Below are 11,898 nucleotides of genomic sequence, written 5' to 3'. Positions count from 1 at the left end.
AATCTTCTTAGAATCTTTTTAAATTTACTTTTGAAAATTAGTTAGTTTTAATTTAAATTATCATAAAATATAATAAGAAATTAAAATTGAATATAGTTTTGGTTTATAAACGAAAATTTAAATAAAGGAAATTAATTAATTTCAAAAATATATTTACTAATAATTTTTAAAGATTTTGTTAGAAATAAATATTTATTTCAATTTTATTTTTCAAATTTGTTTTCTAATAAAATAAAATCATAATTTTTTGATGAGTGATATTTTTATTTGGACCATCATTTAAATTTTCTATTAAATGTATATCACTAATGCTAATATATATAATATTTTTAACTACTTTAATCATAATATCTTTTCATTTTTTTTAAAAAAAATTTAAAATTCTAAAAAATATCTTGAAAAAGATTATAATAAGATCTTAATTGTCATAAATTGAATATAAATATTTTCAACTAATTTTGTAATTAGTAATGAAATGTTACTAAAAGAATAAAATTATATCCTATTTTATCAATTTTATAATAATATCTATCATTTTAAAATAAAAATGTTATATTGAACAAAATATGATAAAATTATTTTAAATTGATAAGTTAACATATTTTATTTTCATAAATATAAAATATTTATGCTAAAAATATAATATGTTGGTTGAACGGGTTAATATTAGTAAACTATATAATACATGTATACAAATTTATCTTATCTTAAACTTTTTAATATACAGTAATTTATTATATAAAATTAATAAACATTAAAAAAATTACTAAAAAAATTTAGTGATTTGAATTACGGATCATGATTATAATAAATTAAATAAAAAATTGTTTTCATATATGTTGTTTCATGCATTAAAAAATTTAGTTTAGTAATCAAACGCAAATTCAATAGGACAAATATATAATAAGCATGTTATGATTTTAATTTATGCATTTAAATATGTGAGTAACATTAAAAATATATAGTAATTATGTAAAAAAATATCTATATATATAAATGTGAAAATATATACCCGCACGGTTGTGCAGATGGAAATCTAGTATTTGTTATTTATTCATCATAAAATAGTTAGAATTTGGTCATAACTTTTTTTGACCATTTTGGATGGTCGGAAATGTGGTCAAAATATGATATATTTTCTGACCACTTTTTGACTATATATTTTAAATTCCGACCATTTGTTAACCATTTTTCTTTTTCATCATGAACTGATTAGAATATGGTCACAATTATTTTTGACCATTTTGGTTGGTCACAAATATGGTCAAAACGTACATCGGAACGGAAGGTTTAGGCACAACAATCTTGGATGCAAAAAATGACAATCTGCTCAAGAAACTTTGAGTGGCCGATCTCGTCTTTTCCCTCCTTGTTTTTGAACTTCAAGAAACTTTGTTAATTCGGCTCTAGTAACTGATGCTTTGGCTATTCATAAGGCAGTGTTGGATGCATATGTGGCAAATGCCAAATCTCTGGTGGTATTATTGGATTCACAGGTTCTGGTTAGGATGTTGCAGGCTAAGGACTCAAGGACAGGGATTAGCGGCATCATGTTCCATAATCTGAGGCTGATGCAATGGCAAAATCAGATCTCTCCTTCAGTGAACTCAGTCTCTTTTGATGCAAGACCGGCTAATTAGGGAGACAAATGGTGCAACCGCTCCGGCCTAAGCATGTGTTCCTCCGTGTAGCAATAGTCAAGGGACCCAATTTTTTTTATAAATTTATATTTTTATACAAAAAAAATAAAAAAAGTCCATAAATATTTGATATATATATATATATATATATATTCATCACCAACTATACGAAATATTACTGTTTAAATTTTAAAAATATTTTATACCTTATTTAAATATAAATTTTAAAGGGTTAAAACATTTTTTTGCCGTAGGACCTTTACAGTGTTAAAGGCCCGGCCCTGCCTTGATGCAGGATAAACCTTTATCTATGCAATGAATCGTAGTTTGACCCCCAAAAAAATGAACACCAGTTTTGAATTTAATTTCGTCAAACCAAGTCTAAGAGTCAAAATTAAATTCGAACCAAAATGTCAACACCTAACCGACCTAAGACAAAAGAAGAAAAGAGTGGAAAGAAAGAAATGCGGAGACGCATCTGCTGTTTTCTCGTGAGCACGAGATTGTCGTGTTCCATCGCTTGAAGATGAAGTTGGAACAACCAAAACATTCATCTACCGAGAAAACCGTCGGACTCGAGTTTTCTCGTCAATGGCGCTTCGCATTACAGATGGAATCTGTCCCATCTTCTCCTCAGGTAGTTCCAGAAGAGCTCACAATCTCCATTTTTCCCACCTGAAGTCAACCCGAAGATTGACCTCCGTGGCGACTGAACGCCGCCGGTACAGAGCAAAAGTGACTGCGACGGTGAATCCATATTCGAACACGGAGGCGGCGCGGCCAGAGGAGAGGAAGAGTTTGAGGGATTTCTTGTCTGAAGCTGAAAATTTCTACACATCAGACAGCGGAGATGGAGGTCCGCCTCGGTGGTTCTCTCCATTACAATGTAGCTCACACGCTCCAGGATCCCCTCTTCTCCTCTACATACCTGGTTCGTCCTTTTGATCCATTTAACGAAAACGTGTTCCTCAAGTTAACGAAACTCTTAAATGAATAAAACACGCCAGGGATGGATGGTACTGGACTAGGGCTCATTCGCCAGCACAGGAGACTTGGAGAGTAAGTAATCTTTGATTCTTACTTTACACTCAATTCTTGTTTCTAATCTTATTGCCTTTTTGATCATATATATAGGATATTCGACGTATGGTGCCTTCACTTTCCAGCTATGGATCGTACACCTGCTCGAGGTGCCTTCTTATCTATTGTTTCATTACCGTTTTATAACCAAATGGATTATTAATCTTGTTTTATGTAATTTTTCAGACATTGTGAAACTCATTGAGAGGACAGTTAGGTCGGAGTACTACCGTGTCCCAAATAGACCTATTTATATAGTTGGAGAATCTGTTGGAGCTTGTCTTGCTCTAGATGTTGCAGCGAGTAACCCTGACATTGATATTGTCTTGATTCTTGCTAATCCAGGTAAAAGGATACTACTCGCTCTTTCTCTTGATTCTCTTGTCTTGTGCTCATTTTAACACACTCTTTGATTGATGCAGTCACACGCGTGAACAACTTCATGTTGCAACCTTTATCGAGTCTACTGGAAACACTGCCAGACGAAGTTCCAAGCTTGATAGAAGATAATTTTGGGTTTAGAGAAGGTAAAGTTTCAAGTCCTTGTATAATCTTCCAGGTTTTGCTTGAAAATTAGGCCTTAACTGTGTTTTATTATATAGGTTATCCGTTCTCAGCAATGCTCGAAAGTATGCTGAATGAAACTGTCGCGCAGATGGGTGGAGGGCTCTTAGGAGACCTCTTTGAAGCCTCAGCTAATCTCCCTGTAAGATTTCATTTTAGAAGAACAAATGACACTATTGCATGTTGTTTTGTCTTGCAGATCATAGTGTTTAACTATTAAATGTACTCTTGTTATGATAATAAACTCATGAGAACAAATGATTTACAGACTCTGATTAGGATCTTTCCTAAGAACACACTTCTATGGAAGCTTCAACTGCTTAAGTCTGCTTCAGCATCAGCTAAGTCCCACATGTATACTGTCAAAGCCCAAACACTAATACTTCTGAGGTTCATAAACTTGTAAACTTCTCTGTTTTCACTATTAGTAGAAGTTCACCAATAAGGAGTTAGCCTAGTGGCCAAAACTCTTTGATTAATAAAACTCTTTGTAAATAATTATATATACTATCTGGCACCTGAGTTGTACATTTTGGGCTATTGCAGTGGACGCGACCAGTGGTTACCCAACAATGGAGACATTGAAAGACTCCGTTTTGCATTGCCAAAATGTGAAGTCCGTGAGTTTTATAATAATGGACAGTTTCTCTTCTTGGTAAGGTGCTCCTTATAACGTTAGATTCATCAAGATTGTGTTTGGTTTACTGATCTACGGCTTAATTGATCTAATATATGTTTAGGAGGATGGTGTAGATCTTGCAACTATCATCAAGATTTCCTATTATTATCGCCGTGGGAAGATACTTGATTATATTTCAGATTACACTCTGCCTACTCCTTATGAGCTCAAAGAGTTTGAACAATCACAAAGGTAAGTAATACAATAATCTGCTTCTAATAATAATAATAATAATAATAATAATAATAATAATCATCTGCTTTGCTACTGTAAACAAACACTGAAGTGTAATGTTTCTCTGTCTCAGATTGCTAACAGCTGCTACTGCTCCAGTATTTCTCTCAACGCTAGACAATGGTACAGTAGTAAGATCACTTGAAGGAATACCATCAGAAGGACCGGTTCTGTATGTTGGCAATCACATGTTGTTTGGTCTAGAACTGCGTCCAGCAGCGATTCATTTCCTGAAAGAGAGAAACATTCTGTTGCGTGGCCTAGCACATCCAGTGATGTTCACCAAAAAGATAGGCTCAAAGCTCCCTGACATGCAGATGTTCGACTCAGCTAGGATTATAGGCGCAGTTCCTGTCTCGAATATGAACTTCTACAAGCTGCTTCGTTCAAAGGCTCATGTGGTTTTGTATCCTGGAGGTGTCCGTGAAGCCTTGCACAGAAAGGTAACCAATGATTCTCCATGTTTGGCTTTTGGAGAGGCTAATGATATAGTTTTCTGCAGGGTGAAGAATATAAGTTGTTTTGGCCTGAACATTCAGAGTTTGTGAGGATTGCATCTAAATTTGGAGCAAGAATCATTCCTTTTGGTGCTGTTGGAGAAGATGATCTCTGTCAAGTGAGAACAACTCTCTTGTTCGTTCTTGTTTTTTGTGTTCAGTCAGTAACTTTGTTGAGCAATGGAATGATATATATATATCACAGATGGTTTTGGATTACAATGATCAAATGAAGATACCTTTCTTGAAGAATCTCATAGAAGAGATAACACATGACACTATTAAGCTGAGGTATTTTTTTTATATATTCGATCACTTTTCAAGATTGTATATAAATAACATTTGATTGTGAACATCTGGAATATGATTAGGAACGATGAAGAAGGAGAACTGAGGAACCAAGATTTGCATATGCCTGGATTCATTCCAAAGATTCCGGGACGGTATTACGTATATTTTGGGAAACCGATAGAAACTAAAGGTAGAGAGAAAGAGCTACATGATAAAGAGAAAGCTCATGAGGTTTACTTGGAGGTCAAGTCTGAAGTAGAAAGATGTATGACCTATTTGAAGACCAAAAGAGAAACTGATCCTTACAGAAACATATTGCCGAGGCTGCTTTATTACCTCTCACATGGTTTCTCTTCTCAAGTCCCAACCTTTGATCTCCCTAATCATTAAACTTAATATGTGTTAATTTTTCGAACAACATCTACTATATACTAATATTAATGGGAGAGAAGTGTTATTTTAACCGAAAGCTTTAGTTTGATATACTTTACAATGAGTATCACTACGATTTCTTTGATAACTTTGATTCAAGTAAGAGTGTTTCTCATGCTTAGCCATATTGCTTCTGGTAAACCTTAGAAATATCCGCCATAAATATTACTCATCCTTAGATATAAACCATATTACTTCTGATCCTGGAGAACCTATTTTAGCCCACACGCCATGTCTTGATCTAACACGAATAGAAAAGGCAGGATTTTTTGTTGAAATGGATTTAGATAAATTATTTCCTAAACTAATTGCATGTGACGACAAGCAAGTAAACATCTATTTGGTTGAAGTAAGAAATTGATTATTATTTTTTTTAAATCAAATGAAAAATATGCAGTGATTTCAAATATTTATTTATTAGATTGATTTATTAATAGTGAATGCAATGCATAAAGAGATTACAAATTATTTATAATACATAAAAGTTTTCAAAAATTTAACGCAATACCGACTATATATTCTGAATATATAAATAATTTGATGTTTAGTTTTTTGAAAGTATAAACAATAATTTATCATAACGGTGTTTGAATTAACATAGCATAAACAAAATAACTGAAGTTCTGTTCATTTAAATATTTATTTATTTTTCTATCTGTAAAAAAATATATAACTATCATTTACCCCTTGAATGATAGATTGGTCACTGTGATTCTTGTAGGTTGATTTGGAAACAAAAACATATTCTGAAATTATTTGAATCCATTTCTTAATAATATATGTATTAATAAGTAATTCTGAGATGATTAGGTCTACATGCACCGACGAAACATCTAATTCAGTATTGAAAAGAAGAGAAAAGTTAACTGAAATAAAGAGTAACCATTAATCATTTATCTAATTGACTCTTTATTTTTATATTGATTTTATTTGATACTATATAAAAATATATTTAAAAAAATATATTTACATGTTTTTCTTGGTTTAGAATTTTCTATATGAAAGACACTTCAGAAATATAATAATTATCTATTTACCAATAATATATTCTGTTTGATTGATAAAAATTGTCTTGAAAAATAAATCTATAGATCCTGTCTAATTTACATGAAAAGAAAAAAAATTAGTCGGCACAAATATTCGCTTCCCTTATTATTTGTGTAGGGAGAAATCAGAAATAGATAAAGTTGACTTTTGTTATGCATCAGTGGACGGTGATTGATACTGATTCAGTAGCTGTGTTATCAATCAACGACAACAACACATCAAATTCTTACACTAAGATGTTTGTTATGTGCTTCAACAAGTAGCTGCAATTTTTATAAACATCGTAATATTTTAGGAACATATAAATAATGGGTTTTATAAGATCTTTTTTTTAAAGTGGTTTATAAGATCTTACAAACATGAAAATAAACTTTTGCCCAAGTGAGTTCATTACTCTCGATCTCGACATCCTTTATGGTTACGTGACCTCAAACTAAACATACATCCATTCATTTTTTATGCGAAAATTTTAAAAGTCTGAATTCAATACAAGATTTTATTGATCTATTTATAAAACAAGGTTGTAAGTTGTAACCTGTATATATGAATAGCTAAACAAAGAGCTTGCGATAATGTACACCGCAAATCAAACAAACCGTAGAGAGCAAGACTTGTAACATTTTTGTTGCTTCTAGTATTTTAATATTTCACAAATGCTGAAAAGGTTTACCTAATTAAAAGATAGTATTAAAAGATAAACAAAAATAATTTGAACATGATATGTTTTCATGAACTTAGATCGTAAAATATATGTGAAGCATCCATTAGCCGCTCGTTTCTGCCGAAACTTTGGAAGCACAACCTTGAGGAGGAGGGAGACGATGGTGCCGTGACTCACAAGAAATCTATGTGCAATTTTTTTTTAAAAGTTTGTCCTTCAAACAAAAAGAGTTTCAATTGGTTACGTCGAAGTATCTCGGATTTTCTGGGTAATGATACTCCACATTCAACTGCAATTTCAGAAGCAAAATCCGCGTTTGCGTTTGTGTAGAAATTAGCCCAAAAAAGGAGAAAAACGATGTTATCAAATGAGCATACCTTTCCTTCATCAGAATCGGTGTGCCGTTGAGGAAACACGACTCTCAAATCGTTGTATAAATAGAATCTCCTCTCTTCATCATCCAAACTTTTCTTCTGACCTAATTTTGAAGCTTTCTTGCGTGAAGGGCAAATAAATTTAAGATGAAGAGCGTAGCGTAAGACTCCAGATTTTGAACAGCATTGTCCTGTTTCTCTGTAAGTCTGACGACACTTCGTGTTCTCACACTCACTTAGCGAATGGAACTCATCAACTGAATCAGATTTGGCTTTTGTCGGAACAGAAGAGGCGAGAGTAACCTTTTGCCGCAGGAAAGTCTGATCATCACAACACAAGAATTGATCAAACATTGAATCAAAAGCAAATCTGAAACCTAAAACGAGATAACAAATAAGTGAAGCAACGGGATGAAACGTTCGAGGTTACCTTTGTACCTTGTGGCATATCAGTTAAGTCATAGTTACAGAGGAAAGTGTGAAGAGGTGTCTTTTCAGGGTTGCTCAGAACCTGAAACAAAGCAGAGATGTTTATACCATGAACTAGTCATCAAACTTTAATTCATTATTAAGAGAAAAAAAGAGACAAGAGGGTACCAGTTGAATCCGACCCTTGATAGGGATCCGCAACCGGCTGTTAGTGGTCTGAGAATCAGAGCTGTTTTGATTCTTTTTCAATTTCTGTGCCCATAATTTATTTGACGAAGATCCTCCAGAGAGATCAATGGAGGCATAGTATAATAAGAAGCAATCATCACCAACACTTGTTACTGAGAATGGAAGCTTCTGTGCTTTTGGAGAAATGTTTCCACCAGCAATACTAAGGATGGCAAGAAACCCATCGATCTGATTAGTGTGCCCATATGAATATCTTCCTGATAAGAGTGACTCTTCAAAAGAACCAATCAATGATCTTTGAATGGTACGTCCACTCAAACTTCTACCAAACCTTTTACATGGTGATGTATTAACAACTGATTCAACACCTCTCTCCATAGAAAACGCTCTCTTGATAGTATTAGCATCATCAAACAAACTACGATGGACAGTCGTGAGTTCAGCTTCTTCATCTGTATTCCTTAAACAAACACCATCGTCAAAAATGTTCCCATTTTGTAGAGCTTTCATTCTCTCAGAAAACCTCGGGCCAAGAGGTGAGGGAGTCAGTGTCGGAGAGACAGATATAAGATTCTTATGGCATGGTAACGGCTTAGCGGGTACTAAGCAAGCGTCACCTTTTGTGTTTGTGGGATGAAGATCACTGGAGTCGTCGAGCAATGGACCATCCGTGAAAACGATGGATGAAAGTTTACTACTCCTGTGTAATCTCCCAGAGATATTGGCCTTCTTGTGATTTTGTGCGTTAGAGAGACCAGTAGAAGTCAAATGTTGGTTGCTGCAGCTGATATCCATCTGGTCTCCTCTAAATTTTTCAGGGAAAAGAGTTTTGAGAGGAGAGCTTACTCGTTTCCTGACTAACGACGACCCACCAGTAATATCAACTTCACACGGTCCGCTAACAAGTTCATTACTCGATGAGGTACTTTCATTTGATTTGAAACCAACTATCCTTCTAACTTCATTTCGACTCCAATGAACGTTATCCACGGAGGAGCAGAGGCTTCCCTCACTACCTCTGTTAACAAGGTCTGAATCATGGAGAATGGTGCTTACAGGCACACTTTGAGAGAAACTGCAACTTGAAGCAGAGGACAAAGCTTCAAGAGCTTCCTCATCTGTAACAGTCTGTGGAACACCCATAACCAATTGTCAAAGGACCTTAGAACTAAGAATCAGTCAATAAGCATACACAAGCGACTTAGATCAGACACGTAGCACTGTGAAGCAACATATATATTGAGGATAGTAGAGACTATGGAGTTGATAGCTGTCACACTCTCCTGAAATGAACAAAAATGGAGAAGAAGAAGAAGAAGAATCAACAACATATACACCACAATTCAGCTTAATTTCCAAAAACTATTCTCTAACAGTCTTGAGATGGTATGATTAGATCAATGAACGTTACTGATATAAGCATAACCATTGTCAATGTTTCTTAAGCCTGAAGCAGATAAACACAAGAGATGGTATGATTGAGAAGCACCTAGAGAGACGTTGATCACTAAGCACACAGGTGTATCAGAGCAACACAATCACAGATTCTTCAGAACATCAGATAAAGTGATCAAACAATGAAGAGCAATCACATGATCATCTACAATGGTAAAATCAAAAGAATGGATGATCCGTACGCACGTACTGATGGAAGGAATGGAAAGGAAATCCAAAATCGGCGATCATTTACGGAAGAATGTAGAAGATGATGATGATGATGATGAATGAGACCTCGTCTCTCTTGATCTCTCTTCTCTCTCTCTCTGGTCTTGTTCTTCGTCGTGCTTATAAACAAAGCCCAACATCGTCGCATCACCATTTCCATCGCTCTCCCCCTTTTTCTATTTTCCCCCTTTTTCTTTTATTTTTATTTTTATTTTTCTAGTTTTACAACCATTTCGCCTAATTTTCGTTTTGTTTTTGTTTTTGTTTTGCCAAACGGCATAATAAATTTTGTTTTCGCTGGAAAAGACAAAATCGCAACAATGCTGAGGAAAAGATTGGAGCGCTGAGGGCAAGTTTAGATAAAGCAGTAAACTCAGCAGTGGTAACTCAACAAAGAAGAACAGAAATCAGAGAAGAGTTAAACCAAGCCTACCTCGAGGAGAAAGAATATTGGAAGCAAAAAAGTAGAATCAACTGGTTACGCTCAGGTGACCGTAATACGAGATACTTTCATGCGGTTACGAAAGGAAGAAGAATCAAAAACACTATCAACTCTCTTCAAGATGAGCAAGGTGTTATTTACAGAGGCCATACTGAGATTTCCCGCGTGGCTATTAAATATTTCCAAGATTTATACACCTTAGAAGGAACGGATCCAGACAAGTATGCGTCTGTCTTTCAAAATTTCCAACAAAAGGTCACTCCAGAGATGAATCAAGACCTTACTACAATGGTTACTGAGGAGGAGGTTTATAAGGCGGTAATGGATATTGGAGCTCATCGTGCTCCAGGCCCAGATGGCTTTTCGGCAGTTTTCTACCATACCTACTGGGATGAGATAAAGGATGATATCATGAAAGAAATCACATGCTTCTTTGAGACGGGGCGTTTGGATCAACAACTCAGCCATACAAATCTATGTTTGATACCAAAGGTATATCCTCCATCGGAAATGAAGGAATTTAGACCGATAGCACTTTGTAATGTATCTTATAAGATCATTACTAAAGTCTTGGTTAATCGGCTCAAGAAACATCTAAGCAACATCATCTCTGAGAATCAGAATGCTTTTATCCCTGGGAGAATGATCTCAGACAATATTGTCGTCGAACATGAGGTGTTTCATTATCTGAAAGCTAGAAAGAGACAAGCTACCTCATACATGGCTGTTAAAACAGATATAACGAAGGCATATGATCGTCTTGAATGGAATTTCCTTGCTGAAACAATGAGGCATATGGGTTTTGATGGTCGGTGGATCAGTTGGATCATGGAGTGTGTTTCTGCAGTCCGATATTCGGTTTTGGTTAATGGTAAACCAGAAGGTTTCATAACGCCAGGGCGTGGTCTCAGACAGGAGGACCCGCTGTCTTCTTGTCTTTTCATTTTGTGCGCAGAGGTGTTATCACACTTGATGACAAGAGCAATGGAGGAACGTTCTCTACTCGGTGTCAAAATTTCCATGAATGCCCCAGCTGTTAATCATCTCCTTTTTGCAGATGATTCTCTATTCTTCTCCCTGGCTAATGATCGCGCTGTTGAAAAGCTTAAAAGCATCTTTGGATTGTACGAGGCAGTTTCTGGTCAAGCTATCAACTTAAGCAAATCATCTATCACCTTTGGGGCTAAAGTTAATGCGACTGTTAAGACAAGGATGAGAGTGCTGCTAGGAATACATAATGATGGAGGAATTGGAAAGTATCTGGGATTGCCAGAACAAGTGGGAAGTAAAAAGAGTGAGATGTTTGCTTACATCATGGATAAAGTGAAAACAGTTACTCAAAGTTGGAAACAGAAACACCTCTCTCACGGTGGGAAAGAGGTTCTGCTCAAAGCCATTGCTGTAGCAATGCCTATTTTCTCTATGAACATCTTTCGGTTGCCAAAAGAGATATGTTCAGAGATTAATGCTATATTAGCAAAGTTCTGGTGGGGCTCTGGGGATAAAAAAGGTCTTCATTGGTATTCTTGGAATAGAATTAGTGTACCAAAGAGAGAAGGAGGACTCGGCTTCAAGGACTTGGAAATATTTAACCAAGCACTCCTCAGTAAACAAGTGTGGAGGATCATGCAAAATCCAAATTGCCTTATGGCTCGTCTACTAAAGGCAAGATAC

The 11,898-nt window shown here is 35.2% G+C and overlaps 2 protein-coding genes across 4 annotated transcripts; one reads left to right on the top strand and one right to left on the bottom strand.

Moving 5' to 3' along the window:
* The first annotated feature begins 2,107 nt into the window (after positions 1–2,107).
* Positions 2,108–5,448, top strand: LOC106446210 (phytyl ester synthase 2, chloroplastic). The gene is made up of 13 exons (XM_022718088.2): positions 2,108–2,571; positions 2,648–2,699; positions 2,775–2,830; positions 2,907–3,065; positions 3,143–3,247; positions 3,323–3,426; positions 3,553–3,674; positions 3,831–3,939; positions 4,025–4,155; positions 4,271–4,640; positions 4,700–4,813; positions 4,900–4,985; positions 5,066–5,448. Exons 1-13 carry the CDS (start codon positions 2,232–2,234, stop codon positions 5,373–5,375), a joined length of 2,058 nt encoding a protein of 685 aa, XP_022573809.2. The 5' UTR covers positions 2,108–2,231; the 3' UTR covers positions 5,376–5,448.
* A 1,602-nt stretch (positions 5,449–7,050) lies between these two features.
* LOC106446211 lies at positions 7,051–9,922 on the bottom strand. 3 transcript variants are annotated; one of them, XM_048777505.1, is made up of 5 exons: positions 9,759–9,922; positions 8,097–9,400; positions 7,930–8,010; positions 7,503–7,820; positions 7,051–7,414 (listed from the first exon to the last, which is right to left on the bottom strand). In XM_048777505.1, the coding sequence occupies exons 2-5, from the start codon at positions 9,258–9,260 to the stop codon at positions 7,358–7,360; spliced, it is 1,620 nt and encodes a 539-aa protein (XP_048633462.1). In that variant the 5' UTR covers positions 9,261–9,400; positions 9,759–9,922; the 3' UTR covers positions 7,051–7,357. The 3 variants fall into 3 exon arrangements, with proteins under 3 accessions (XP_048633462.1, XP_048633461.1, XP_048633460.1); XM_048777504.1 differs by having other exon boundaries at positions 9,763–9,909; XM_048777503.1 differs by having other exon boundaries at positions 9,607–9,822.
* Positions 9,923–11,898: the final 1,976 nt, after the last annotated feature.

The sequence above is a fragment of the Brassica napus genome, chromosome A4 (genome assembly GCF_020379485.1).
Source record: "Brassica napus cultivar Da-Ae chromosome A4, Da-Ae, whole genome shotgun sequence".
Taxonomy (NCBI): domain Eukaryota; kingdom Viridiplantae; phylum Streptophyta; class Magnoliopsida; order Brassicales; family Brassicaceae; genus Brassica; species Brassica napus.
This window is presented reverse-complemented; position numbering and strand designations above follow the sequence as displayed.